The sequence below is a fragment of the Colossoma macropomum genome, unplaced genomic scaffold, assembly GCF_904425465.1.
Source record: "Colossoma macropomum unplaced genomic scaffold, Colossoma_macropomum, whole genome shotgun sequence".
NCBI classification, from domain to species: Eukaryota; Metazoa; Chordata; class Actinopteri; order Characiformes; family Serrasalmidae; genus Colossoma; species Colossoma macropomum.
In genome coordinates, this window is record NW_023494807.1 from 29,208,243 (window position 1) to 29,235,135 (window position 26,893).

At 38.1% G+C, this 26,893-nt stretch overlaps 2 protein-coding genes across 2 annotated transcripts; one reads left to right on the top strand and one right to left on the bottom strand.

Annotated features, from left to right (window-relative positions):
* Positions 1-281: 281 nt before the first annotated feature.
* On the bottom strand, positions 282-7,721 carry tceanc2 (transcription elongation factor A (SII) N-terminal and central domain containing 2). The gene is made up of 4 exons (XM_036556399.1): positions 7,617-7,721; positions 6,478-6,619; positions 3,581-3,777; positions 282-1,022 (listed from the first exon to the last, which is right to left on the bottom strand). The coding sequence occupies exons 1-4, from the start codon at positions 7,719-7,721 to the stop codon at positions 828-830; spliced, it is 639 nt and encodes a 212-aa protein (XP_036412292.1). The 3' UTR covers positions 282-827.
* A 2,561-nt stretch (positions 7,722-10,282) lies between these two features.
* cdc7 (cell division cycle 7 homolog (S. cerevisiae)) lies at positions 10,283-25,774 on the top strand. The gene is made up of 12 exons (XM_036556738.1): positions 10,283-10,463; positions 10,623-10,709; positions 12,203-12,289; positions 14,124-14,259; positions 15,231-15,324; positions 16,447-16,589; positions 18,147-18,387; positions 19,299-19,394; positions 20,860-21,044; positions 23,059-23,141; positions 23,250-23,399; positions 24,833-25,774. Exons 2-12 carry the CDS (start codon positions 10,646-10,648, stop codon positions 25,180-25,182), a joined length of 1,629 nt encoding a protein of 542 aa, XP_036412631.1. The 5' UTR covers positions 10,283-10,463; positions 10,623-10,645; the 3' UTR covers positions 25,183-25,774.
* Positions 25,775-26,893: the final 1,119 nt, after the last annotated feature.

Below are 26,893 nucleotides of genomic sequence, written 5' to 3' on the forward strand. Positions count from 1 at the left end.
CAAAGTCATTCAGAGTGGTTTGGTGTGAAATACTCCATTCTGGAGAATCTTAGGGAGTCAGAATTGTTCACAGTGGTGGTGATGGGAACCAGATGTTTTTGGATAGTACATCATTTCCAAAAAAGTTGGGATGCTGTTAAGAATGTAAATAAAAACAGAATGCAATGATATGCAAATAATTTAAACTATAAATTTAATTGAAAATACTACAAAGACAACATATTAAATGTTGAAACTGAGAAATTGTTTTGTTTTTGTGAAAAATAAATGCCCATTTTGGATTTGATGCCAGCAACACATTTCAAAATAGTTGGGACGGGGGCCTGTTTACCACTGTGTTGCATCACCTCTACTTTTAGCAACACTCTGTAGGCATCTGGGAACTGAGGAGACAGATTGATGTAGTTTTAAAAAAGAAATGTTTTCCTGTTCTTGCTTCAAATAGGATTCCAGCTGCTCAACAGTTCGGGGCCTCCTTTGTTGTATTTTTCATTCCATAATGCGCAAAATCTTTTCAATGGTTGGCGACAGGTCTAGGCCAGTTTAGCACCCTGTCTCTTTTACTACGGAGCCATGTTGTTGTTATACGTAGAGAATGTGGTTTGGCATCATCTTGCTGGAATAAGCAAGGCCTTCCCTGAAAAAGACACAGTCTGGATGGCAGCATGATGATTGTAATATTGACATTTTGCTGTTAAAAAAGCTGTTAAAACCAAAAAAATATAAAAACGTTTTATAAAAAGTAAAAAGATCCTTTTCCAGTTTCCTCAAGCAGCAGTGAATGTTAAGAACTACTGGCTGAAGGATGTTTCCAGTCTGTCTTCATCTCACTGTTTCTTCTTATGGTTGCTCACGAATACGTTCACAGGGACTTTACCATCCTTCACTTGTGCTCTGATATCAGGCTTGTGTTTGAGAGCGAAGACGAGAGCTCTAATAGTCCTCCTGTAGACTCCGTTAACCAGCCGTGAGCACTGGTGAAACACTTCCCTCTCGATGTTCTCGACCAGTCCGTCATTAACCTGGAGGAACGAGAGGAAAAGGACAAGCCTGGATGAGTTATAGCCCAATTCCTATTAAGGGGAACCCACACATTGTTATGAATGGCCTGCCAAACTAGCATCACCCGTTTAACTAAGCCAGACATTTTAGACCAAATTGCTTTTTACGTAAACAAAGCAGAATCCTGATCCTTATTTTCACCACAGCAGCCGGTAGCCAATAACATGAACAAGATAATGGACACATGTTCATCTGATATCTGGCAAAGGCAGGGCTGGTTAAATATGCAGGACTCGTTAATTACACAGTACAGAGAAAAGCTCGAGAAAACTCTTCAACAACTAAATATAATATCAGTTTTTCAGTGTTCAGTGAGTCTCTCTTTACCTTTATTCCAGCTTCCATTCTTTTCAGGAGACTCACTTTCAGTTCCTCAAAGAATCTGCAGACACACCTCCAAAGTTCAGTCTTAGAAGCTGGTTGATCATTTTCAGAAGTAATCAAACACATTCAGTGGTGTTGAGGTCTGGACTCTGGGGTGGTCAGTCCATCGTTCAGCTTCTTTGTTTGATGTTACACATCCTTTCAGACCCACAGCGCTGAGTCGTCTTCTCACAGTGGAAGGATGGACAGAAACACCTGTGGATGTTTTCAGATCTGAAGCAGCGTGATTTTCTCCTCTCTCTCAGAGATGAAAGCTTTAAGTGCTGTTTATCTGATGGGGGCAGTTTTGGTGTCTACCAGGTCTTCCAGGTGGTTGTTAGGAGTCTCATTTTCTCTGGAGCTTTGGATTTTTTGAACTCCAGTTTTGGAAACTAATGTTTTTTTTCCATTTATTGTCCTTTTTTTATGTGAGAATTATCTTATATCAAATCTCTTTAGAAATATCTCCTTTAGAAAGGTGTGAGGCAGCTGAGGTGTATTCGGGTAGGTGCCTGTGTGAGCATCTCTTAGAAGGGAACAAAGGTGCACAAAAGAAAAGTGTGGGCAAATTAAACACTGACTGATCTAATATTAACTTGTTTTGGAGGCTGTGTGTAATTATATGTTTTCTGCTTTATGGTTACTCAGATTATGAGGAGCAGAAAGTGCAACCAACTTCTAAGACTGAACTTTGGAGGTGTGTCTGCAGGTTTCTTTGAGAAACTGAAAGCGAGTCTCCTGAAAAGAATGGAAGCTGTAATGAAGGTAAAGAGTGACACATTTAGTACTTGAAAATGTGATATATGAAGTTGCTGAGGATTCTGTTATCTTCTACTTTTTCCCTCCTGAAAAATAAATAAGTTATACATAAAGGCCACTTCAAGTGGAAATTAAACAAACAAAAAGGTGGTATGAATAAGGAGTGTATATACACTATATGGACAGAAGTATTGGGACACCTACACATCACACCTACAGGAGCTTTTATGACGTCCCATTCTAAATCCCTAGGCATTAATATGGAGTTTGTCCCCCTTTGCAGCTCTAACAGCTTCCACTCTTCTGGGAAGCTTTCTACAAGATGTTGGAGAGAGTCTGTGGGAGTTTTTGCCCATTCATCCAGAGCATTTGTGAGGTCAGACACTCATGTTGGACGAGAGGGCCTGGATCAAAATCTCTGTTCTAGTTCATCCCAAAGGTGTTGGATGGGGTTGAAGTCAGGGCTCTGTGAGGGCCAGTCAAGTTCTCCCACACCAAACTCACCCAGTCAGGCCTTTATGGAGCTGCTTTGTGCACTGGGGCTCAGTCACGCTGGAACAGAAAAGCTTCTTCCCCAAACTGTTCACACAAAGTTGGAAGTGTACAATTGTCCAAAATGTCTTGGTGCTGAAGCATTAAGGTTCCCCTTCACTGGAACTAAGGGTTCTAGACCAACCCCTGAAAAACAGCCCCATATCATCATCCCTCCTCCACCAAACTTTACAGCTGGCACAGTGCAGTCAGGCAGGTAACATTCTCCTGGCATCCGCCAAACCCAGACTCGTCCATCGGACTGACAGATAGAGAAGCGTGATTGGTCACTCCACAGAATACGTTTACACTGCTCCAGAGTTCAGTGGCGGTGCTTTACACTGCTTCCCCATAACTGAATGCATTATGTATTTGGATCTTAGGCTTGTGTGCAGCTGCTCAGCCATGAAAACCCATTTCGTGAAGCTCCTACCATGCAGTCCTTTTTGCTGAAATTGCTTCAGCACTCAGTGGCCCCACTCAAGCTGTTGTTGCTCCATTTCACAATAATAGCACTTACAGTTGGCCGGGGCAGACCTAGCAGGACAGACACACAAACTGACTTGAGGCAGAGGTGGCATCCTATGACAGTGCCATGTTTAAAGTCACTGAGCTCATCAGTACGACCCTCTACTGCCAGTGTTTGTCTATCCAGACTGCAAGGCTATGTGCTTGATTTGATCCACCTGTTAGCAACGGGTGTGGAGGAAACACCTGAACTCAGTAATTACAAGGGGTGTCCCAATACTTTTGTCCATATAGTGAACTAAGACACAAGAGCCTGGAAGGATTATTGCTATGTTAAGAGTTTTATCCTGCTGAACTACTGAATACGCTCTGTATGTAGAAACGCAGTAAAGCCCACCTCCAAGCCGATGCTTTCAGAGAGGAGTTTCACAGCGTTGCTCCTGAGTCCTTCAGTCTGTTTATCACAGCGGACCTCTATGGACGGTTTGTTGGCGTTCTCCTCGATGAACGTTCTCCAGTGTGTGTAGACTTCTCGTGCCAAAGCCTTCACTTCAGCGTCTGGATGCTGTTTGCGCACTTTGTTAACCGTGTGGCCTGCAGGAGAGACGATATTCTCACAAACAGACACAGTGATGCCCAGAATGTACAGGGATGTACACAATACCAGGAACAGCACAGGAAAGGCTGAAACTATATAGGTGCTTTTTTATAGGTTGCAGATTTCTTTCTGCACAGTTTATCGGCCTCTTCTATCCTGTCCACCACAGGTTCACTGCTGACCAGATGTTATCTGGGTGCTGGACCATTCTCAGCACAGCAGTGATAATGAAATGATCGTAGTATGTTACTGTGCATGTATAACCACGCTTACTGACCACCTTATTAGGCACCTATTAGACATTTTGTAGGTGTACAGAGAGTGTAGTACACAGTCTAATCCCATTTCACCCCTCACCCCTACCACTTAGTCCTACCCCTTCATTTCACGTGTTCATGCCTAGGGGTAGGGTGTCCTGTTTCTTGTTGAGATAGAGGGGTAGGGCGAAGTGTTGGGGCTACATGACCCTCCAAACAGAGTGTTATGAGAAAAAAAAAAGAAAAACCAGCAAGATGGAGCACAAGAGACCAAAGAAACCCACAAATGTGAGAATTTTCTCTGTTAAAAATTATGATAACCACTGTTTTATCTTAGTTTAATGTTATTTCAATGTATTATGGTCCTTTTTCTTCATAACAAGCATAAAAAAATCACTAGCAGTTTGCTCAGTAGCTAGCTAGCTAAATTTCCCGTTCCACCTTAAATGGTGCAGCAGTTACATTCTGGCATCAGGAAACCTCAAACAAGAAGCTGGGGAATATCTGAGTTCAGCTTCATATCACTGAAGAATTAGGGGTGGGTGATAATAAATAATTGCCCCCCTCTTTGAAGGCATATGATGCCCTAAATGTAACTAAAGCCCAGCAGTGAGGAGCTGAACTTTACCCTCCTCTGCTGTCACTGCAGACTGGCAGGGTCGCCTACAGAGCAGCACTAGTAGCTCTTTTTATTTGAGGGTCCCATTTCAGAGGGAAGATTTCCACCACTACAACTTGTAACTCAGTTCCAAGGGGTTAGGGTGACACTCGAAAACAAGGGGTAGGGGTAAAAATAAGAAATGAGACTGGGCAATGCAGACGCACAGATTCATCAGTGGTCAGTTTCCTGATAGCATTTGGTCAGTGGTGGTCTTATTGTGGTCTCTTTTCCAATGACGAATGGGGTAGAATTGATTAACTGTGCAGCAGTAGATGAGCTACATTCTGAAATTGTAAACCTACAATGTTTCCAATAAAATGGCCAGTGAGTATTTCATACGGTGTTTCTGTGTTTTGCACACCCCCTGCAGATGCTCTGTATTATACATTAGAGTATGATTACAGTTTGTCCTATGCAGTATATTAAAAACACAGCTTCGTGATCTTGAGGTCGGAAGATAATTAACTAAATATCTTGAAATTAAATTTCAAGATAACAACTTTGTTATTTTGAAAAAACAAGATAATTAACTTGTTATCTCAAGATAACAATCCAGCTGGTGACATCTTGTATTAATAAAAATAATGCGTGGCCACACCATATTAACGTGTGGGAATGAGATCCTAATGTGTGGCCATGACTTAGTAAGGCATGGAAATGAGATAATTAAGTCATGGCCATGACTTGGTAATGCATGGGAACGAGATCATTTCTTACTAAGTTGTGGCCAAGCATTAGGATCTCGTTCCCATGCCTTAATAAGTCGAGGCCACAACTTAATTTTCTTGTTCCCATGCCTTAAGTAGTGGCCATGGATAAGGATCTCATTCCCATGCCTTACTAAGTCAAGGCCACAAGTTAATTATCTTGTTCCCATGCTTTACTAAGTCGAGGCCATAATGTAATTATCTTGTTCCCATGCCTTACTAAGCAGTGGCCATGCATAAGGATCTCATTCCCATGCCTTACTAAGTTGAGGCCACAACTTATCTTGTTCCCATGCCTTACTAAGTAGTGGCCATGCATAAGGATCTCATTCCCATGCCTTACTATGTCGAGGCCACAACTTAGTTATCTTGTTCCCATGCCTTACTAAGTAGTGGCCATGCATAAGGATCTCATTCCCATGCCTTACTAAGTTGAGGCCACAACTTATCTTGTTCCCATGCCTTACTAAGTAGTGGCCATGCATAAGGATCTCATTCCCATGCCTTACTATGTCGAGGCCACAACTTAGTTATCTTGTTCCCATGCCTTACTAAGTAGTGGCCATGCATAAGGATCTCATTCCCATGCCTTACTAAGTTGAGGCCACAACTTATCTTGTTCCCATGCCTTACTAAGTAGTGGCCATGCATAAGGATCTCATTCCCATGCCTTACTATGTCGAGGCCACAACTAATTTATCTTGTTCCCATGCCTTACTAACTGATTGCCAGGCATATTTTTATTTATACAGGATGGCACCAGCGGGGCTCCGTAGTTTTCCATTGTATATCAGTTGTTATTGTTTTAAAAAGCTCATCATATCTGAAACTGTTACAACTCTATATAAAGCACTTCAGAAAGAAGCTCAGTTTGTGTGGAAGTCTTGATTTTTCATAAAGCCCACAGAAACTCTGGATCATCCAGCGTTGATCAGGATGATCTCAGCACACAATAAAAGACTCAGTGATTTGTTAGTGTAGTTTGCAGCCTTTTGCAATATCAGTATTAAAAGTCAATATACCATGCAGCCCTAATGCACTGGGTGGGTCAAGATTTGAGGGCTTTCTTACCAATCTTGGTGGACCTAAGCACCTCTTTAGAAGGGACCTTCTTGTCAAGCTCACTCAGCGCCATTAACATGTTGTCCTTGGTCTGGCCAGGCAGTTCAAGAATGGACTTGTACCTTTCAATGTCCTCAATCACAACCACTCTCTGTAAAGCCAAAGTTAGCAACCAATCAGTGTCCATTTCTGTCATTTTACATTTCCTTTAGTCCACAATGAACATGTTATTCAAATAAATAAATAAATAAATATATATATATATATATATATATATATATATATATATATATATATATATGCATGCACACACACACCATTAAGTCCATCTCCTTGTATCTACATTTACTGTCCATTTTATCAGCTCCACTGACCATAAAGTAGCACTTTGTAGTTCTACAGTTACAGACTGTAGTCCATCTGTTTCTCTGCATACTTTGTTAGCCCCCTTTTACCCTGTTCGTCAGTGGTCAGGACCCCCATGGACCCTCACAGAGCAGGTACTATTTGGGTGGTGGGTCATTCTCAGCACTGCAGTAACACTGATGTGGTGGTGGTGTGTTAGTGTGTGTTGTGCTGGTACGAGTGGATCAGACACAGCAGTGCTGCACTGTCCACTCTGTTAGACACTCCTTGTCGTTCCACCTTGTAGATGTAAAGTCAGAGACGATAGCTCATCTGCTGCTGCACGGTTTGTGTTGGTCATCCTCTAGTCCTTCATCAGTGGTCACAGGACGCTGTTGGCTGGATATTTTTGGTTGGTGGACTATTCTCAGTCCAGCAGTGACACTGAGGTTTTTAAAAACTCCAGCAGCACTGCTGTGTCTGATCCACTCAGACCAGCGCAACACACACTAACACACCACCACCACGTCAGTGTTACTGCAGTGCTGAAAATGATCCGCCACCCAAAAAGCTGCTCTGTGAGGGTCCATGGGGGTCCTGACCACTGAAGAACAGGGTAACAGTGTATGCAGAGAAACAGATGGACCACAATCTGTAACTGTAGAACTACAAAGTGCTCCTATATGGTCAGTGGAGCTGATAAAATGGACAGTGAGTGTAAAAACAAGGAACATGAACATGTTTTGTGGCATTTTTCTTTTTTTCCTATTCCAATAAAACACAGTCCAGTGAGTTCTGCTCACCTTTAATGACTCCAGAGTGGCCTGTCTGTAAACTCGCTCCGAGGACTTCTTCTCCTGCTTTCCGTCATCGGCCTGCTTTGGGGCGCGAACCACAAATTTATCCATGTTTTTCCGCCTCAGACGGTCCGTGTTCTTCAGGCTGGACAGCTAAACTTAAATATCACAGCGCAGGACTGAGTCTGTCCATTATTTGAAGACCACAACAAGCCGGCTCTCTAACTAACTTCCTATGAGAGACGGACATTTCAGAATAAAAGTCACTGCGTAGTCGTCCTGAGGTCGTGACAGAGCCGGTTTATGAGGATTCCGGCCGCTTCCTATTTCCCCCGTTATATCAAAAACAGGACTGCTAAACAGCAGAGGGCGCCCGCGAGCGAGTCCTCAATGAATAGGAGTAAATGGAGCTCAAAGGCTAAAAACGACAAGGTAAAATAGTTTCTAATCACTCGCCCAGAACTTTCCTTTAATTTTAGAAAGTAGAAGGATGTATTTTACTAAAAAACAAAGAAATCTCACCTAAATATTTCCTTTTTTCTACAGCAAACGGGTTTAGGGCAGCAGGAGGCGGGCATTACTGCTAGAGCGTGATGATTGATTGGCGAGCAGAGCAGCTCATTGGCTGTTCGCGCTATCTGACAATATGAATAAACATGAGGTGCCGTTTTAAACTCCTATAACTCGAGTTTAAAAGCTCTTAAAAATATAACAGCGGTGTTAAAATGTTTTATGCTGTTCTGTGTTCAGGAAATGATCGCATTCTTTTACATTAAAAATGTTTCAGCATTTATAAACTATGATTTTGCTCAAATGCTCCATATCAACCCACTCATTTTGGACTCGCTCGGGAGCGCCCTCTAGCGTTTGAGAAACCCAGAAGACATTGCAGAGTGGGAATTCACCTCTCTACAAGTTCTCTGGTCGTGACGATTTTTAAAAAATGGTTAAATGGCTAAAAATCACTTAACATATTATTTTTTGTGCTATTTTATATATAAAAGTGGTAATGAGGTATTTTTATTTTTATTCAATATTTAAAGAATTTTGTGAAGAAGATGAGAAAAAGATACATAATATACTGTCTATTTAATCTATTTATATTAATTCTTTAACAGGCTATCAGCCTTGATCTCCACTTTTTAATTATGATTAATTCCTGATTTTCTACAGCTTTCTTAGTCATTTTATAATTTTGTATGGTTCTGTTCATCTCCGTTCAAAATTCCTTATTTTTTAAATGACATCTTTGTTGCTTTTTACCAATTATTTTAAAGTTGCGTGGGAGAAGCATATTATTTATTCATGTTGATTTATAAAAGTATCTGCAAGCAAAGCAGTTTTATATTGTTGAAAACACTGATTTTCCATTTTGAAGGTAAGCATATGAAATTGTTTGATCTCTAAAGGTGGGTTTATGTACGAAAATAAAACATACAGAAAAAAATATGTAACATGGGCGTGTATTTAGATTTAAATAAAACAGACTGTGCCTTGTTCTTTTCCAAATGGTTTCAAAGAAATATTAATAATAAGATCAAAGAAGTTCACTTTAAAATGTTTACATAAAATATTCTCTGTGAATCCTTTTATTTCCAAATTTGTTGACATTAGTAGCTTCTGTGGTTCTGCTGATGAAACTTTGATTCTTTCAGTGTGAGAGAACGAACGACTTCTGGTCCAACTTACATGCTCACATTTTTAACCCTGTCAAAATGACTTATTCCTTTAATCTCAAAGATGTTATTTATTACCACAATAACTTTACTAACAAGCCTCTCAAGTTTATTGTTAATCTTTTCATTCTAGTTGCTACATTCTTTATTCGTAAACAGAAGTTTTCAAATGCTCAGCCGACCCCGTCCCTCTTTTTAGAGGAATTTAGATCACTACTGCAGTCCTTACATCCTGTAGAAACTAGAAAAGTAATAGGTTTTTGAGTTTCTGTGAGCAGCTTTATGGAGAGACACTTGATTAACTGGCTTTCCTCCTGCATGTGTGTGTGTGTGTGTGTGTGTGTGTGTGTGTGTGTGAGAGAGAGAGAGAGAGAGAGAGAGAGAGTGTATATGTATAAGTATATGTGTATGTATATGTCTATGTATATGTATATGTACATGTATGCAGGAGTACTGTTCACATATTCTTATATGGTGTCTGATAATGTATTGGTCTGACGTAGTTTGTCTATTTCGTATATTCTAAATAAATGAATGAATGAATGAATCTATTAATCAATCAATCAATCAATCAATCAATCAAGAAATGAAGTAATCAACGAATCAATGAATGAATGAATGAATCAATCAATCAATCAATCAATCAACGAATCAATGAATGAATGAATGAATGAATGAATCAACGAATGAATCAATGAATGAATGAATCAACGAATGAATGAATGAATGAATCAATCAATCAATCAATCAATCAATCAACGAATCAATGAATGAATGAATGAATGAATGAATGAATCAACGAATGAATCAATGAATGAATGAATCAACGAATGAATGAATGAATCAATCAATCAATCAATCAATCAATGAATTAATGAATCAATGAATGAATCAATGAATGAATCAGACTGCGAGTCGTTCCTAAACAATAAACTTTTATTTTGAAAATGCCCACGGTTCGTTCATAGTGCGTCACGTGGTGTAGCTGTCGGTTTTAGCGGGCTTTTCCGTGTCTGTTTACTGAAGTTTGCGGATAATTCGCTGTTTTTACTCTCAAATCTAACTTTCAGTAATATTATAGTTTATTTTAATAACAGCACAACTGCCGTATGATACTGAACAGCGGAGGAAGGGGCTGTTTTCTGTGTGTCGCTGGTGGCGGAAGCGTTTATAACGGATAATTGTTGAAGTTTAGACTATTTAATGAGCGTTAGCATTGATGCTAATACGCTGAGACTGTGAGTATTCAAGCCTGTCTGTTTATCTGTTAATCCAGAATAACGGAGGTAAAAGTGTTTAAATTCTTTATAAAATACTGTGTTGTACTTGTTATTAGGTGTTTAGGCGGGACGTATCGCAATGGAAGTAGCGCAGACTTTGGACAAAGGAGGAGAAACGGAGCAGAATAAGCGCAAAATCCCCAGTAAGACCGTCTTGTTTATCCTCTCTTCAGCTGAAATGTACACTCTAAAAAAGATGGTTCTTCAAGGGTTCTTTAGTAAAGAAAATGGTTCTACATAGAACCATGAACACTCAAAGAACCATTTGTGTGATTAAAAGGTTCTTTGCATCATGAAAGTGTTCTTCAAATTGATTTAGAGTGTGTTTTATTTGGTTCTAAATAGCACCGAAAAGGGTTGTTCTACTGTTACACTTAAAAAAGATGGTTCTTCAGGGGTTCTTTCATAAAGAAAATGGTTCTATGTAGAACTATCAACACTCAAAGAACCCTTTGCCTGACTAAAAGGTTCCTCAAATTGATGGAGTGTGTTTTATGTGGTTCTAAAAGAACCTTCTTTAAAAAGGGGTCTTCTACTGTTATGATGTCAAGCCTGTAACAGTAGAAGAACCCTTTTTGGTGCTATATAGAACCCTTTGCAAAAAGATTCTATATAGAACCATCTACAGCACATTCTCCATCAATCTGAAGAACTATTACATGATGCAGGGGGTTGATAGGGTTCTTTGCTCATGGTTCTATATAGAACAATTGTCTTTACTAAAGAACCATAATTTTTAACTGTAGATAGGTTCTTTAGGAAAGGGTATGGTTTTATGTAGGACCATTAGTTCTATATAGAAGCGTTTCATGCTAAAATGGTCCTTGCATGGTATAATGGTTCTTCAGATGGAGAATGTGATGTATGTGGTTCTGTATAGAACATTTTTGGAAATGGTTCCATAGAGCGCTAAAAAGGGTTCTGCTGTTGTTACAAGCTTGACATTGTAAAAATAGAGAAAACCCTTACACAACACATTTTCCATCAGTCTGAAGAACCATTTCATCATAGAGAATTCATTCCTTTTACTAAAGAACCCTTGAAGAATGATCTTTTTAAGGTAAGTTAAGTTAATAATTAATAAAAATAAATGAAAATTAATTTAAGCACGAGGTTATTCTAAATAGAACCACTCCCTTTACTAAACACCTTTGAAAAAACATTTTTAAAGAGTGTATGATTCTGTCTAGATTACTGTCTTACTGTCCTATATAGAACCATACACAACACATTCTCCATCAGTCTGAAGAACCATTTCACCAAGCAAAGAACCTTTTTAAATGGTATTATAGAACTCATTCTCTTTACTAAAAAACCCTTGAAGAATCTTTTTTTAGGTTTGTAGGTCAGTAATTAATAATAGTAATGATAATAACAGTGGATTTCAATGTAAAGTTACCCATGGACACTTTTTTCCAAGATATTTAGCCTAAGAAAGAACATATGAGCCCAGGTACATGTCAAAATGTCACTTTAAAACAATAATAATGAAAACGAGAAAAATACAGTACTGAAAAGTGAAAACTAATGTATCTGTTAAATTTTAAAAAGCTGCATTAGCTTTTATTGTCTTTCTGCTGTTCTGCAGCTACTTATTTTGTATGCTTTTGCTTTTGTTTGTGTTTGTTTTGTCCAGGAGATGTTGAGATGGACATTGAATATCTGTATGAAGTTGTGCCCCAGCTGTCCAGAGTTTTTCGGATTACTGACAAAATTGGAGAAGGTTTGGAGTTCTTATTTATACAATAAAATTGTAAGGAAGTGCAGTAATTACTTCCCACAGGCTTTCACAGGAGAAAAAAAAAACAACATAATAAAAGTGGTTTTAGAAACTCCAGTATACCACTAATGAAGTGGCATAATATTGTCCATCAGATGTGCTGTTATTTCCATCTTATAATAGGATGTGATGGAGGAAGGAACTCTTATAATCTTTACACAATTTACACATTAAAATGAGAAAGTGATCTCACTGAAAAATTGTAAGATTAATTTTAAATCAGTATTTTAAAATGACAAATTTAAAATGACCTAAAAATGAAATACAACTAAAAATTTTACAGTTATTTTAAAATATATTTTAAAATTTATTTTTTGAAATAAAACTAAAATTAAATGAGTTTTTGAGTTGTATTTCATTAAAAAAGGATCAAATAATTTTTAAAATGCTGTAAAACGTTAGTGTTTTTTAAAAGGCCCTTGTCCTGCGTTTTTCTTGTATTTAATTTTTTTTTCTTCAAGGTCCACTTATAACATTTGTGTGGTTTTTTTATGCACCAAAAATGGCCATAATTTATTTTTACATAACCATTTTTTAAAATTGCTTCACCCATTACAATTAAACAGGCTGATATACGGTAAATGATCTGTTCTGATTGGCTGCTCTGTACTGTCTCTTAGTCAAAAAGCACTCCATTCAAACACTCTCCAGAATTTCAGTATGAGTGGGTGGAGCTAAACTGCTGTCGTATGAATATGTGCATGTATGTAAATGAGTTGGTTCTCAAGACCTCACAAAAACAGTGAATTCAAAATGGGCTGTTTTTGGAGCTTAATTTCCATATGTGGACTGTATGGACTGGGAAGTTAATGGTATGTTTTGAAACTTTACAGTAATTACGTACCACATCAGAGTCTTTTATTTAAAAAAAAAGCAGTTGGTTTTCCATGATCTGGGCCCTTTGATGTTTATATCCTTTTGTCCCATTAGCCACGTTTACATGCAGCCTAATAATCCAACTGACAGGGCAATCGGAATACAATACATCCATGTGAACACCTCAGTTGGAATAATCTAGTTTGGTTGAGGCCATTCGGAATACAGTTTCTATCTGATTGATCGAGGTGGGTAATCCTGAAAATAATCTGTTAAACAGAAGAATAATATCCGTGTAAACGCCTGTATCTGATTACATTCCCTATCGGAAAGTTTAAGTCCGTTCTGATCATGTTCGTCGCATCGTAGTGAAAGTTTATACCGTTCAACATGGCGGAGCAGAAACTGGTCTGCAGAGGAGACGAAGTTTATGCTCTGATCTTTAAAAGACGGCGGTGGGACGGACGTCCATCTTATGTGTCTCAGAACACGACGTCTTCCTCTCGGCCTTCTTTAATAAGGACATGTGAAGGACGTTTTCCTGAGTCTGACATCATTTTAAAGCAATTAAAAACACAAGCACTGCTCACTGCTGCTCATCTCACTCTGACTGGACTCACGTGATGCTCGTTGTCATGGTAACGTCTAATCTAAGTGGTTCTCTACACGTGTGATTTTGGATCGGATTACTTGTAGTGAGCATGTAAACTGAGATTTTCCATCAGATTGTTGAGTAGAGTAAACATAAACACCTCAGTCTTAATCTGTAATCAGAATGTGTTCAATCAGATTGCCAATAATCTTTTCATGTAAACACAGCCAATGGGAGCTTTCTTGATCTAGAAACCATGTTTTCATTAATAACACATTTTTCTTCATTCTGCAGCCACATGACAGTTAACTGAATTGATTACACCCAGAGATACATGTTCAAACTGTATGTGGTGCTTCTTTTCTTTAGGTACCTTCAGTTCAGTCTACCTTGGAGAAGCCCAGATGACGAACGGCAGGAGAGAAAAGTTCGCACTGAAGCATCTCATCCCTACAAGCCACCCAGTGCGGATAGCTGCAGAACTCCAGTGTCTGACTGTGGCCGGGTGAGTTTTTCTCACAGTAGTTTGAGTTAAAGGGGAATTCCACCAAATTTTGTTACAGTTTCTATGCAGTTAAGAGGTAAACGAAGTCATTCAGAGTGGTTTGGTGTGAAATGGCTGATTGTAGCAACTCAGATGTCTTTACAGTGGTGGTGATAGGAACCAGGGGTCGCCATGACTACAACACAAATATAGCCATTTTATTTACTATCCAAAACCATCAGTGAACCGACACGAGTCTTCTGAGTTTTTTTTTTTTCTTTTTCTTTAAGTATGTAACAAATATGGTAAAATAGTGATAAATTTGCAAACAGGGGGTTATGTTGACTCGTAGACTCATATGCCCTGCTTATATCTCTCCACCATAATGGATTTTAAAGATATGTTTTAGGAAGTGTGTTCATAACCGTTTCATGTAATAACTGTCTGTGAGGGAGCTTTTAGAGGTGGACGTCTGGTTCCTATCACCACCACTGTGAACAATTCTGACTCAGTAAGTTTCTATAGAACAGAGCGTTTCACACCAAACAACACTGTTTACATCTTAACCATTTAATTATGCAAAAATGTAGAAAAATAGGTGGAATTCCCACCTGTTTTTTGATTGAAATGTTGTTTTGTTGAAGGGCTGTCACAATTAACACGAATAAACTCAGTTTATGGACGATGATTACTTATTAGTTATTAATTAGCATTAATTATTATTTGGTCATTTTCCCTTATGGTAATGCATATTTTACATTTTCTCATTGTTCTCTCCAGTAAGAAACAGCCTCATGGACACGCCCATTTACATATTTGTATGTTCATATAGTGTTTTCTATAATGAAGCCTTTTAAAATTCTTTCTAGTTCAACTTTTTCCAGCAAGTTATTCATCATTATGGTTTACTGTTTAGTTAAGCCTGTTTTTATTGTTTGGCCTGTTTAAAAACAATCGATAGTGATCAGCCTAGTTTATTGTTTGTTTTACAGCGGTAAAGAAAATGTGATGGGGGTCACTTACTGCTTCAGAAAGGACCACCATGTGGTGATTGTTATGCCCTATGTGGAGCACCAGCCTTTTGTGGTAAGTGTCCTATGATTGCTATACAGTACATTTTTATGTGACCATCTTCTAAACTCTCTTTATCCCTTAAACAGGCTGTTTCTGTTACTGTGCCTTTAAGACTAATATGTGTAAATGAGCTCTGTTCTGATTGGCTGCCCTGTATTGCACCTCATTCAAAAAGTAGCCCTGGCTGAAACACCACTCATACTTCCAGCGTGAGTGGGTGGGACTAAACTGCTGTAGGCTGAATAGGCAGATGTATGTAAATCACTGTTAAATCACAGTTTTTTTATCACAAAAAAGTGAATTTGAAACAGTCTGTTTTTGCAGCTTAGTTTCCATAAATTGACTCTGAGGACTGGATAATGAACTGTATGTTTCAAAACTTTAACACTGTTTATATACAACATCAATCTATTTTATTCCTTAAAAGTGAGAAATTCAGTTTTCCATGATATGGATCCTTTAACTAAGTGGTTACCTATCAATACAGCTAGCTTAACTCTTATTCTCCAGGGTATATTTTGGTTTTTCCATCTGAATTTTCATGACCAAATCATAAGGCAAATTATTCAGTAACTACATGAAATAAATGTAATTTTTTATTTTATTTATTTATTTGTATTTTGTTATTTATATTACGTTCCTCTCAAATTAACAGAACATGTGTTTTATGATCATAAACATGTTGCTATATGCTTACAATTTACTGCTGAAAGCCAAAAATCTTAGACGCTCTTTGTATTATTTTATAAAAATAATGTTTACAGAGCAGATCACTGAAGAGACGCCATCTGTTTATAGTTTACAGCCCAGATTTGTGGAAAAATGGGTCGACTTTCAGTAGACAAAAAATTGAGAGTTCAGCTTCTTTTATTATAAGGGTTTAAAATTACATTACCCATCTATTTGACTGGAAAGAAGACAGTTACAGCTCTCATACGACCCCCACCTTTAGAATGTAGCTTATGAAATATGAACGTTAAGAAGAATATGACGAAGTGCGTTTTGGAACCACCGGTGGTCTCCAGGAGTTGAAAAGGTTAAATTCAGCATTGACAGTAAACAGTAATCGATCATATACTACCCAGCACTAATGTAATATAATCTAATTTACACCAAATCCTCATTTTTCTCCAGGACATTGTTGGCATGCTGAGTTTTGAGGAGGTCCGGCTGTACATCTATCATTTGCTCAAAGCCTTGAAACACATCCACAAGTTCGGCATCATCCACCGTGACATCAAACCGACAAACTTTCTGTACAACCGACGGGAGAGAAGGTGCGTATCAGATTTAGTGGTACAGTTACTGTAACTGTGTGCTGGTAAACAATGTAATAAATAGAAATGGGAGGATATGAACATTTCCTGTTGCTCTGTTATTGTAGGTTTGAAATATTTATTCCTTTTTATTTTTTTTTTAGTTTTTGAATTAATATTTTAAGTTTTGTTTTTATTTTCTGAAAAGCAAGAGCTTTAGTTTTAGGTCTTTATTATTATTATTATGGAAGCTGTGATAGTGGTCATTTAGAGTTTTATTGCAACCCCAAAACACAATTCTTATACACCGGATATACAGGAGATGCAGGATGATATTGGCGTCATATCAGTTTAGGCAGATATTTGCTTAAAAAAAATCGTCAACAGACCAATGTTCAGATTTGAACGATACTTCAAACCCGTATTTGATGATGTGTTTATTGTAACGTTTAGCTCACACTGGGTAGATGTGATAAAATATATGCATTTTATTCTTTTTACTGCATTTATGAATGTTTTATTTCCCTGTAATGCTATTCCAGGTAAATGTTGTACCATTTTCGACATTTTAGAAAAGATTATGTTTTGGCATCAGCAGATATGCACATAAGAAATATGAAATCCGCATCGGCCAAGAATTCCCATATCAATGCATTCCTAGTACACTGCTAGAAATAAAGGTTGTGTGCAGGTACAAAAGTAAGTAAGTTACCCTTTATTAATCTCACAACAGGGAAATTCACCTCTGCATTTAACCCATCAGTGCAGTGAAACACCACATACACACTAGTGAACACACACACTAGGGGGCAGTGAGCACACTTGCCCAGAGCGGTGGGCAGCCCTATCCACAGTGCCTGGGGAGCAGTTGGGGGTTAGGTACCTTGCTCAAGGTACTTCAGTCACGTACTGTCGGCTCAGGGGATCAAACCGGCGATCTGGTCACAAGGCTGGTACCCTCACCTCCAGCCCACGACTGCCCTAAATTTTTCATTCATCAAGGTACAAACAATGTAAATGTTCCCTCAAAGGTGCAACAGTGGTTTTAAGGTCTGATTGTGAACCTTAAATACATTTTTCCAGGTGAAAAGTTCGTATTTGTATTTTTTCATAACCGAATGTTTTAAAACAACAATAAAAATAAAGTCCTGGAGTCGAGACGGGGTGTGTGGAGTCAGTACAGCTTAGAAAATATCATTTCAGTGGATTATGGTTCAGTTATGTTCCCTGACTAAAGGTACTGAGATGCACCCTTGAGGGTACCACCCAGTGAAAAGTCCTGCCCCAGTCACAGTTTCTTACCTTTTTTTTTTTTTTTGAGAGTGTAAATACTGACGAACTTAATGCTTCAAGGCGAGTCACCAAGATGGTTTGTTGACACGTTGGGAACACTTACACCAGTACATCTTCACTCTTGTGCTGTTCAGATATTACTGATCACACACTGCTCACATTCAAGTCACATACAAGCTTAATACTGTTGCTGGTGCTTTAAGGATGAGTAACTAAATTGTTATTAGATACATCTAGAATAGCGTTCAGTAACAAGACTAACAGAGTCCTTTTCTGCTGACTCAGGTACGCGCTGGTGGATTTTGGCCTCGCTCAGGGAACTCCTGACACTCAGATCGAGCTGCTGAAGGTGGTGAAATCTCAGAAGGTTCAGAAAGGTGGTGGGTCTGCAGGCAAATCTGAGGAGTCACAGGGGAAACGGGCACTGATACCTTTACCTCCCAACGTAAAGAGTCCTGCACCTCACGCTTCCACAAAAACAGCAGCTAAAAGACCGTGTCCACCTGTACGCACCAAACACAACAAGGTGTCTGCACCGCCTCTCTAAGGCACAGCTTTCCTAAATACTCACTGCTTCTAGTATGGTGGGGGTTTTCTGGGTCACGGTGTGGAAAAAGGGTCAAATCAAACTCCTAGACGTTGAGTCGTTATGACTTTTTTACTATTAAAATAGGATTACATAACTGTATATTTAATTACATTATAGATGCATTACATTTATGTTAAAGTCTGGATTATTTTCTGTTTGTTTCAATGTCAAGAAATCACAAAAACGTAAAATGTTAGATTTAAATCTTATAAACTAGACCCAGAAAAGTATTTCAGACGTTTTATTTAGTGTTTCAGGGATTTTAAATGTGATATACTACGAATTATATACTGTAATTATCTATTTTCAGTAACTTTTTTGTGAAGATACCTACCACACGATTTTATCACTGCTACATGAGAGTATTAATTTTATTATAACTTCAATCTTGATGTTCTACAGCTTGATGTTCTTATTACATTTAGATCTACATCTATTTTTATGTTTTTTTTTTGTTTTTTGTTTTTTTTTTTCACCTTCCAACTACTTAGTTAAAAATCTGTGCAATTACACAGGACCTGCTACTAATTTCATTTTATACATTTTGTACATTCAGAGTGGTTTTATATTATTGAAAACATTGATTCCAAACCTTTTGAACAGTAATGTTTACTGTAAGATATAAAAAATATTGCAAAGCAACAATTAAATTTAAATCATAGTAACATTTCTCCTCTTAGAAATAGAAATAATTCATATAAAATTACAGCATGATTTTGTTATCACCAGCAATAACGGCAGCGTTTAAGGGTTAAACTACATTTTTCCTTGTGATAAATTTCATTTGGGTTAAAGTGTTTTTGACTGCGTCCTCCTCACAGCTGTACTGACATTCCTCTGTCTGTTAGGAGCTGATGGGACTCTGTAAATCATCCCGTTCTGTATTTGGGGAGAGAAACCTTAACAACATAAACGCTGCAAAGAACCCAGCAGATAAGGTCGAGGTTGGTGACTTCATGTTCCTCTTATTTAGGGCTGTCCATTATTAATAATAACAGACATAGACGTTTGATTAATTTATGGTAATAGCCCTATGGTCATATGGTAGGATGCAAACAGTCGAACACCCTCAGCCAAATTACCTGTTTTATTGATTTTCTAAGTGAAAATAAGCTACAGAGAACTCACTTAAATGTGACATTTGTCTGCAAATTTTGCAGAATTTTTTTCCTTCTTTCTTTTTAAACATTTTGAGAAAAATGTGAAAAATGTGCGGAAACATTTAATAAAATTAAAAAATAAATGGCTTGGTAAATTAATCAATATATAAAAATAACTAAATAAGATATATATTGCTTATTTTGATTGTAATTTTACACACATTTCCGTTTTCCTTCCAGTTCTATATTTCTCAGTTTATTTATTTCTTTATTTTGTTTTATAATTTTTCTTCATATCTATATTTTTAACAGTTGTTTGCTTTATTTATTGATTCATGTATTAATTTTTTTTTCATTAATGTATTTATCTTTTCATTAATTCGTTTATTTATTCCTGTATTTCTTTGTTCATATGATAATAAGGGGGCGTGTTTTTCACGTTCAGGCTTAGCAATCAAGACCAGGAGAAGAGTTGATTAAACTGTTCTTTCACCAAGTCCAAAAAGAACTGCAACGTCAGACAGACAAACATGCCGATAAATAAGCCTCAGCCTCCAAACGAAAGAGTGAATAATCCGTACTTGCATTTTCAGCCAGATCAGCCGAGAGTCTCAGATCTCTGACTGTCTGTAAGCAGCCGTTACTGTACTGTCTGGTCCTTAGTGACCGCTGAGAGAGCAAGACATGAACAATCGATCTACAGAATCTGATACTGAACAACCAATAGGAATATTAAGATGCTGTGACATCATTGACTAACAGCCCCTTTATTAGCATAAGGACAAGGAAATACAGAAATTAATAGGGAAATAAATAAATATAGAAATGTTGGAAATAAATGAATAAAAAAAAGAAAAAATGTTAATAAAGAAACATAAATAACAAAAATTAGTGAGGAGGGGAAATTACTAAATAGATATAAGTAAATGCAGACATTAATTTATATAAGGTTTTATTTATTAATATGTTAATTTTAATGTATATTTATTTATTTTTAGATTTATCATTATTCTTTGCAATTCTGATTTATATATTAATTTACTGAGTCATTTATTTTTAGTTTTATTTGTTTGTCATTCTGGTAAATCTGGTCCTCTATAATATGTTCCAAAAATTCAAATAAACAGCAGTTGTGCATTAAAATGTGCAGAAGACGTGCTCTCTGTGGAGGATGTGTTCGCTTACGTTACAGTTAGAAAAACAGCAAAGCATGAAAATTGACTGGGGCACCTAAACTGTTGCATACACCTGTACTGTTTAACAGTGTGTTACACGCTGCACTTCACCTCCGAATGTGTTACGATTTCAGGAACACTTGTTAAAACCAACAAAAGCCGATGACGTCATTGGACGCAAGTTTGTGTCCTCTAAACGGCGCCCTCTTCCGACGAGAGCCGCAGTGACCAGCCAGAAGCCAAAAACTGCCCCCCTTAACCCGTCACTCACCTGCAGCTGCTACATGACGGACCGCATCTGCAACATCTGCCTGTCTAGGTAAAAGACCCTGCCTGAGAAGAACAGCCTCCAGATTACTGTTTAATAGCGGCAGGGATTAGAAAACAAATGCTTTATCACAGAGCGCAGTCAAAACTGAACAAAACATCTCACACAGAGAAAACTTTAACTGGAGAAAAATGTTATTACATCATTATAGTTCATCATTCTTAAACATGAAATTTTAAAAATGTAACAATGCATGTTACTGCGGTGTTTATAGTGGAGGCACAGTGTGCTATACAAAAAGAACATTAACCCTTTTTTACAATATTCTAACCAATCATCAATGAAAATTAAGTGGAACTAAATAATAACATTAATAAACTGTCACATTTACTTTACTATTATTTAAAGATTTCCAGCATACAGTCCTTTTACATTCAGTATATATTGTTCACCAGAGCATATATATATATATATATATATATATATATATATATATATATATATATATATATATATATATATAACCCTCATATAAAAAGAGCATTACTTCATTAACAGCTACTAGCGCTGCTCTGTAGGCGACCCTGCCAGTCTGCAGTGACAGCAGAGGAGGGTAAGTTCAGCTCCTCACTGCTGGGCTTTAGTTACATTTAGGGCATCATATGCCTTCAAAGAGGGGGGCAATTATTTATTATCACCCACCACTAATTCTTCAACTAAAGTCAGATATTCACCAGATTCTTGTTCAGATTTTCCCGTTCCACCTTAAATGGAGCAGCTGTTCTGAGGTGCCAGAATGTAACTGCTGCACGATTTAAGGTGGAACAGGAAAGTTAGCCAGCCAGCTACCGAGACATCAACAAACTACTAGTGATTTTTATGCTTGTTATGAAGGAAAGAGCCATAATACACTGAAACAACATTAAACTAAGATAATACAGTGGTTATTGTAATTTTTTAACAGAGAAAATTTTCACATTTGTGTGTTTCTTTGGTCTCTTGTTCAGCCATCTTGTCGGTTTTTCTTTTTTTCCTTCATAAAACTCTGTCTGAAGTGAGTCTCTGGAAAAACCCATTTGGAGGGCCGTGTAGCCCTAACACTTCGCCCTACCCCTCTATCTCAACACAAATCGGGACACCCTACCCCTAGACGTGAACGCACAAAACGGGGGTCTAAGTGGTGGGGATGAGGGGTGAGATGGGATTGGGCCCAAGTTTCAAAACATCCTGTTCACTCCCCAATCCATACAATCCATATAAGGAAACTAAGCTGCATGAACAGCCCATTTTAAATTCTTTGTTTTTATGTCACAGAAAATGGTCCCCACCTGTTCAGCCTACAGCAGATTAAACTTGGCCAATCATGCTCAAGTTATAAAGAGGATTTCAGGCCAGAAAGCATTCTGAATTTCGTAGGGCAGCCAATCAGAACAGAGCTCATATACATATCAGTCTAAAAACACAGTAACAAAAACAGTCTGTGTAATCATAAGGGATAAAGAGAGGATGGAAAATGGTCATGTGAAAGTGAAATATGACTGTTGTGGTATGCAAAACCAACTTTCGGTCTCACTTTATTTGGATGGTCCACTATAGTCCCCTACGGATTATCTACAGATGTTCAGATTGTTAACAAACTATCTGTAGAAACTCAGTTGCTTCTAAACAGTGGTGGGGTTAGAGTTAGGATTTGGACCAGGGTGAGGGCTGGGTTTAGGTTTTGGGTCGAGGTTAAGGTTAGGATTAGGATTAGAGCAGGTTTAGAGTTAAAGAAAATAATGGTCAATTTAGATGTTTAGTTGAATGTAACTTGAAAATAAATGTAGTATCTACAAATCATCTAAAGTGGACCATCCAGATAAAGTGTTACCCAGTTTTCTGTGAGGGAGCTTTTAGAGGTGGATGTTTGGTTTCTATCACCACCACTGTGAACAACTCTGCCTCAGATTCCTCTACAGTGGAGAATTTCACTTCAAGCCACTCTGAATGACTCTGTTCACATCTTAACCATTTAACTATGCGTCAGTTGGTGGAGTTCCCCTATAACAGTATTTGTGCTCTATAGGAAACAGCAGATGGCTCCTAGAGCAGGTACCCCAGGCTTCAGAGCTCCTGAAGTTCTGACAAAGTGCCCCAATCAAGGAACAGGTATGGCATCGTTCAGGTACCATATGTGTTGGTATAGGAAGTAACATATGCTGCACACTTCTGTCCAGAGTTGTTGAACTGTTGAACTAGTCTCTCATTCTTCCGCAGCTATTGATGTCTGGTCAGCGGGCGTGATTCTGCTCTCACTTCTGAGTGGCAGGTATCCATTTTTCAAAGCCAGCGACGACCTGATGGCCTTAACTCAAATCATGACTATTCGTGGTTCCAGGGAAACAGTACAAGCTGCTAAAAAGTTTGGTAAGAACGTGCTGTCTTGAGGGTCTTTAAGCTCTATTCAAGCTGGATTTATGGAGAGAAGCTGTATGATTACCAACACGATTCGTGATTTTAATCCAGTATGAATCTGCAGGACCTGATCTTTTTATAGTCGGTCAGTAATAATTGTGGAGCGATTTTAATCCAGTATGAATCTGCAGTGTGTGTAGTTTTATAGTCTGACGGTAATAATTGTGGAGCGATTTTAATCCGGTATGAATCTGCAGTGTGTAGTTTTTACAGTCTGACAGTAATAATTGTGGAGTGATTTTAATCCAGTATGAATCTGCAGTGTGTGTAGTTTTTACAGTCTGACAGTAATAATTGTGGAGTGATTTTAATCCAGTATGAATCTGCAGTGTGTGTAGTTTTACAGTCTGACAGTAATAATTGTGGAGTGATTTTAATCCAGTATGAATCTGCAGTGTGTGTGTAGTTTTACAGTCTGACAGTAATAATTGTGGAGTGATTTTAATCCAGTATGAATCTGCAGTGTGTGTAGTTTTTACAGTCTGACAGTAATAATTGTGGAGTGATTTTAATCCAGTATGAATCTGCAGTGTGTGTAGTTTTACAGTCTGACAGTAATAATTGTGGAGTGATTTTAATCCAGTATGAATCTGCAGTGTGTGTGTAGTTTTACAGTCTGACAGTAATAATTGTGGAGCGATTTTAATCCAGTATGAATCTGCAGTGTGTAGTTTTATAGTCTGACAGTAATAATTGTGCAGTGATTTTAATCCAGTGTGAATCTGCAGTGTGTGTAGTTTTACAGTCTGACGGTAATAATTGTGGAGTGACTTTAATCCAGTATGAATCTGCAGTGTGTAGTTTTACAGTCTGACGGTAATAATTGTGGAGTGATTTTAATCCAGTATGAATCTGCAGTGTGTGTAGTTTTACAGTCTGACGGTAATAATTGTGGAGTGATTTTAATCCAGTATGAATCTGCAGTGTGTGTAGTTTTACAGTCTGACGGTAATAATTGTGGAGTGATTTTAATCCAGTATGAATCTGCAGTGTGTAGTGTTTACAGTCTGACAGTAATGACAGGGTGTGTGATCAGGCGATGGGAGCTCCCTCAGTAATCATGTTCTACATATTTCCATGATAAATTAAGCAACATTTGAATGATGAAAAATGACACCCCATATTGTACACCTTAATAATGAGATTAGCACAGGCAGACAGGAGGCGTGAAACGTGAGCTTGCTGGAAAGAGTGTTTAAACAATGCAGTTACGTAATATGGCACAAAAAATTGAATTCCATGGTGCACCCAGTCACATTTTTGTCCTGATGTATTGTTAGACCCCTGTCCTAAACTAATCCATTTCCATCTAATACATGGCTTGAAATGATTGGTTATTCTGAAAGCTGTTAAGCTTAACTGATTTAACTGTTGTATGCATGCAGGGAAAGCCATAGTGTGCAGCCGTGAGCTTCCTCCTCTGGACCTGAGGATCCTCTGCGAGACCCTGAGAGGCGTCCGACCGTGTGGAGAGGATTCGCTGCCCGCTGAGTTTCAGGCCACTCGTCACCCTGTAGAACTCAAGCAGGAAAACACTGGACCTGCTGAGAAACAGAGCGGCCACTCTACCTCACAGTCACCCGAAAACCCTGCAGCATCCCAGGGGACTGGATGGGACAGTATTCCTGATGATGTCTATGACCTACTGGACAAACTTCTGGATTTGAACCCAGCAACAAGAATAACTGCTGCTGCGGCTCTGCGGCATCCGCTCTTTAAGGACATCAGTGATTAACAGAAGGACGTAGACACCAGTTGACCTGACCATGTTCTGCCACGCTCTTTTGGAGCAACTGCTTGGTTGGGAAAAGCTTTACAGAACAAATTGTGATCTAGTTTTTTGTCAGAATACCTACATTTAGAGTGCGTTATTCATTTTTAAGTTATTTCTTTTCGTATGCATGTGAAACGTCGCATTAACATGGTGGAGAATGTCCTCATCCTTTTCAACTTGCCTAATTTCAATTAAACAGCACAGTTAGTGTCGTATTTTAAATTGGACACTCAAACAAAATGATTAGATCTGAAATATGATACAAATGGGATTTTTCCAGCGTTCTAGTCTATGAAAGACTGTGCTTGTGGATGGATTCAGTTCTGTTTATCCACCAGGTCAGAATCCTCAGGGTTGTTTGTTTGGATAAAGCACTGCACACAGAGTTGAGTGCTGCTGTCGTTTTGTTTAATGCGAAACGCTACATAGAAAGTGCATTAGTTTTGTAACATATTGTAAAGTCTGTGTTTATTTATCCAGTGTGATAGTTTTACATTGTCTGATATGGATTTCTTCAACAGTGCAAACATTGTCGAATAATTCCAAACTGTAATAGACCAAGAAGTGATTGTCAGCTTTTTTCTTTTGCCAGGCATCCTATTGGAGCGATACAGGTTCATGAAATGTATAATACTTTCGATTAAATAATACTTTAATAAATTCTAATTAACATCCTTATCATGTTCTGCTCTTTTCTCTAAACGCGACAATATTTCAGAGTAACGAAACGTGGATGGAAAAACGTAAAATTGGACTGAAAGCTGAAGTTTTACAAAAAATGAGCTTCATTAGGATGGATTCTGTTCTAGAGAAACTTACCGAGTCAGAATTGTTCACAGTGGTGGTGATAGGAACCAGACATCCACCTCTAAAAGCTCCCATTATATGAAATGGTTATGTTGGCTCAGCCATTGTTTTATGGTGGCTTTTGAGACGGTTTTGGCCTAGAATGGCTTTTTAAAGCCAGTTCATGGCGGATGGGTACTTGCTTGACGTTGTTCGGCGAAAGAAAACTTGTTTTTCAGATTTATCACTGTTTTACCATCAGCAACTTTCCATATAAAAGCTCAGAAGACTCGTGTAGGTTCACTGGTGGTTTTAGATAGTAAATAAAATGGCTATATTTGTGTTGTAGTCATGGCGACCCCTGGTTCCTATCACCACCACTGTAAAGACATCTGAACCATTTCACACCAAACCACTCTGAATGACTGTTTACATCTCAAACACTGAATTATGCAGAATTTAAAAAAAAAAAAAGATGGAATTTAGGTATTTACAGACATGTATCCAGCACCAAACACCAGAACTCTGAGGGGTTATTTAACACAGGGTCAATCTTCAGCCTCACATGAGCATGTAATTGTAATTATGCCTAATGGTCATTTGCCACTGTACATTTAATGAATCAAAATAAATGGGAAACCATTTTATGGCATTTTTGGAGCTACTGAAAACGCCTCATACAGTAACAGCAGTAACAGTGTTGATCTCATATATAGGTCGTACAGCAACTATGACGAGCTTCTCGAAGGAACAAGTACAAGAGTGTAATAGTAAACTAAGGATCACTGTGATACAATTTTATGGGGTGGTCTGTTGTATGCAAAAGTTTTGGCACCCCTGGTCCAGGGGTCGGCAACATGCGGCTCCACAGCAGAATTCGATTTTT